The sequence below is a fragment of the Alligator sinensis genome, unplaced genomic scaffold (assembly GCF_000455745.1).
Source record: "Alligator sinensis unplaced genomic scaffold, ASM45574v1 scaffold983_1, whole genome shotgun sequence".
NCBI classification, from domain to species: Eukaryota; Metazoa; Chordata; order Crocodylia; family Alligatoridae; genus Alligator; species Alligator sinensis.
In genome coordinates, this window is record NW_005842015.1 from 17,469 (window position 1) to 20,868 (window position 3,400).

Below are 3,400 nucleotides of genomic sequence, written 5' to 3' on the forward strand. Positions count from 1 at the left end.
TAAATTCTTTGCTGAAAGTGAGCCAGAGGTTTTAATCCAGAGTCCACTGAGCAGAGAGTTTTTCAATGGACTTCAGTTGCCTTTGGATTAGACACAGGAAGGACATAGTTCGGAAAAGAACGCTTGAAGAGTCCTTCCATAAAGTGGACAGAACAGGAAATCTAATGATCCTTCCAATGGACAAAGATGGTACTCTCAAATGCAAAAGTCCTTATTTCCATTCAGTGGGTCAAACTTTAGTCAAGGCTCTGCATTAGGGGTATGTAGAATGGGATGTCATGCTCTAAGGGTGACAGCTGTCAGACAGCAAGGGTATTTCATACAACAGATTCCCCTGATGAACTGCTAATGATTGCCTTAAAACATAACCACGGCCTAAAAAGATCTGACAGTCACCAATAATGTAACAAACATGTACAACTGGGCATAAAATGTAAACCTTCCAGGCCAACATTGCAATATCTTCCCATTTCACATCGATTCAGCTAAGAAAATGCCAAAGTTAGCATCAGTTTATGTAGTATGTTTTCAGTGATTGGGACATAGAAAACACACAAAAGTGCATATTGCCGATTCTGGTATAATCTCTAAAATGTATCCATTTTACAAAACTGAGAATAGAAGGAAAGTTGGAACCTTCAAATGAACAAATCCCTAGAACACAGGATATATAACTGTGCAAGGGTAAAGACAATATTGGACTTCCAATAATAATGTTCTCAAAAGTTAAGAAAAAGTAGGATGGAAAAGAACCTTTGCCAACTTTTGATGCAAGAACATGGCAGAAGTAAAATTGCAGCATAAAAAATGATTGGATTTATTTTTGGTGTTATCTTTTATTGAATCAACTGCATCCTTGAGACAGAACTACACAAACTTTCAAATGCAGTGCATTCTTTTTCAGGTAATATAAAGTATTACTATTCAACACCAGACAATCTAATTCCAGTTGTACCTCTAATTTACCTTTGGTTTTTCTTCTTTTTTTTTTCCCCCCCTTTCTTGTTGGTACCTATGAGTCCCTTTCAAAAGAACAGCATTTGGGGAAAGTTCGATGTTTTTGTTGAATTAAAAAAGTTCTCTTTAAGGTAACAATCACAAGACTCATCTTTCAAACCTTGTTATATATCAGAGTCAAAAGGGAATAAAACCCATAATCACAAGCACAATTCAAAAGATTTCACATTTTAGGCACTCTGACATCCACAGATGTGAGTGGAGTTATTCAAAATATATAGGGATGTATCTGAAACTAGAAGCCACATTGCCTGGAAAATGCTCCTCTTTCTAGAATGCCTTCAGTACAATCATACTGCTACGATTAAACGGACAGTGATTAAATGGAGAGTTATTAACTGTCTCTGTGGTATTTGTTCTAATCCCATTAGGAAGTAAAATGTCAGTGGATATTTCATTCCAAACAACTGAAAATCTGGCTCAGAAACTCACTGGACCCACTTTGTACCCAAGGAAAGTGTTTCTAATCCTAAAGGAAAATGTGAAAAGGCTGTAAAACCCAACAGATCTGACAACAGTGTCCACAAGCAAGCTTTCTTTCTGAATTCTGGCAAGGTCATGAAAAGACTTCAGGGATCTTTTTAATAGTTAGATAAAGATTATAAGCCTGGTCCTGCAAGGTACCCCAAATATTCGTCAAAGACCAGGGTAGGGCAAAAGTTGAGGGTGTTAAACTCTTACATCATATATGACTTCAGTTAGCTATGCCACCCCATTCCAAAAGATGCTCTATTGTAACTCTGGGTGTGAGACATAGATTCTGCTCTTTCTATAATTTTTTAAGATACAGCAGTGGTTCTCAATCTTTTTGGACTCCAGGTATTACTTGATACAAAGCACTCCTCAGAAAATGGCAGCTTTTAAGTTTCCACTTGATTTCTGACTGCAGAAAAATACTAGAGCATTTTTTTCTGTTGCAAAGACCTCAGAAAGACCACAACAGGTCAGAATGGCTTTACACGCAACGGATTCCTATTTGAAGTCTCCGGGCTTATTTTGTGAATCGTGTTAGCACAGTGCTAACATTATATAACACCCCTGAAAGGATCTCAGGGCACCCAGGTGCCCCATCACCCTGCTTGAGAATCAGTAAGGTAGGAGAAAGGGGTAAATGGCACTTGACCTGCCCAATTTTCTCAGACTCAATTCATGAAGGGCATGTGTTAGTGCTGAACTAACACCCAGCCATCAAGGAGCATCTGCCTTTCCTAATCTGCTCCAGATCTCAAGGATGGGGGTGTTCACACTACTTAAATCAAGTGCAGGTTCAGCAAAGATAGATCTCTCATCTCCTTCACCCGCCTTCCCAACTGCTTGCTTCAAAAGGTCTCCAGAGCCCCAGCCCTCCCTGCTCAGCTTGTATATTTGTGATAGTTTCAAATACGAGAAGACTTCTGTTGGTTTGTCTTTTTTTATTAGCATGAATAAATATTTCCAGGTCCTTGCTACCCTGCACAGGACTAACTCAGGGTAATCTCTCTATCTGTGGTAGAGGAAAGGAGGAGGGCGTTAGACTACTCCCAGGGAGCCGTTTCTCAGTGGCTCTTGATCTCAGACACCCACCAGCTGTGCCCTTGGAGAGAGGTGTCTCAGCCTCTTCTAACAGGGGGGAGCACACAACTCCCATGTCCCCTCTTTGCAGGGCTGACTGTTCGGCATCAGATCCCTCCGCCTGTACCCTTGGGATCCGAACCTTTGACAGCCCCCAGGACCAGAAGGGGCAGACAAGTTTGAATCCCAAGAAGAGAAAAGTGGAAGCAGCGTCCCTCAACCAGGGTGCTGTGGCCCCCTGCAATGCTTTGAGATCTTTTCGAGGATGCCGCACAACATTAGATTAGTGCTGTCAGGCGTGCAAACACAGCGCACAAGATGACCCCAGAGATTGCAAGCAGGCAAAAGCCTTCTGACCCACTACGAGCCCTCCAAGACAAAAGAATCGCTCTCCCCTTTTTTCTGTGGATCAAAAAACAAGTGGAAATCAAGAGGGGGCATTTTCCAAGCACGGGGGTGGGGGGGGAGTTGAGGCTAGAAAAGGGGCTGTCAAGGTCCCAGATGCTTGCCTGGGATGGCTCAGCCCCGGGTGTTGCTGTCTGTGGGAGCAGGACAAGAGGCCCTCCTGAACTCCCCGCCAGCCCTTGGTGTCTGACAAGAGTCTCCAGGGGCTCTGGGAGGGGGCAGATGAAGTAGCCAAGGCAGGGGCTCTTAGGTGGGATCCCATGGGACCTACCTACCAACAGGCAGGGGCCACGCGCCCCCAGGAGCCCTATGGCCCGGCAGGGCAGGCCCTTACCTCGTTGTTGAGCTGGTTCTCCGCAAGGTGCGAGGGGCTCACGGAGTCGAAGGAGCGGCCCCGGCGCGGCCCGTCGCTGCGGCCGGACAACAT

General features: G+C 44.3%; 1 protein-coding gene across 1 annotated transcript in view; it reads right to left on the reverse strand.

Moving 5' to 3' along the window:
- The window catches only part of TPH1 (tryptophan hydroxylase 1), a 20,856-nt gene extending 17,456 nt beyond the window's left edge, over nt 1-3,400 (reverse strand). The window contains exon 1 of the mRNA XM_006021997.2: nt 3,308-3,400. Within this exon, the coding sequence (XP_006022059.1) occupies nt 3,308-3,400 (93 nt within the window). The remainder of the gene's footprint in view (nt 1-3,307) is intronic.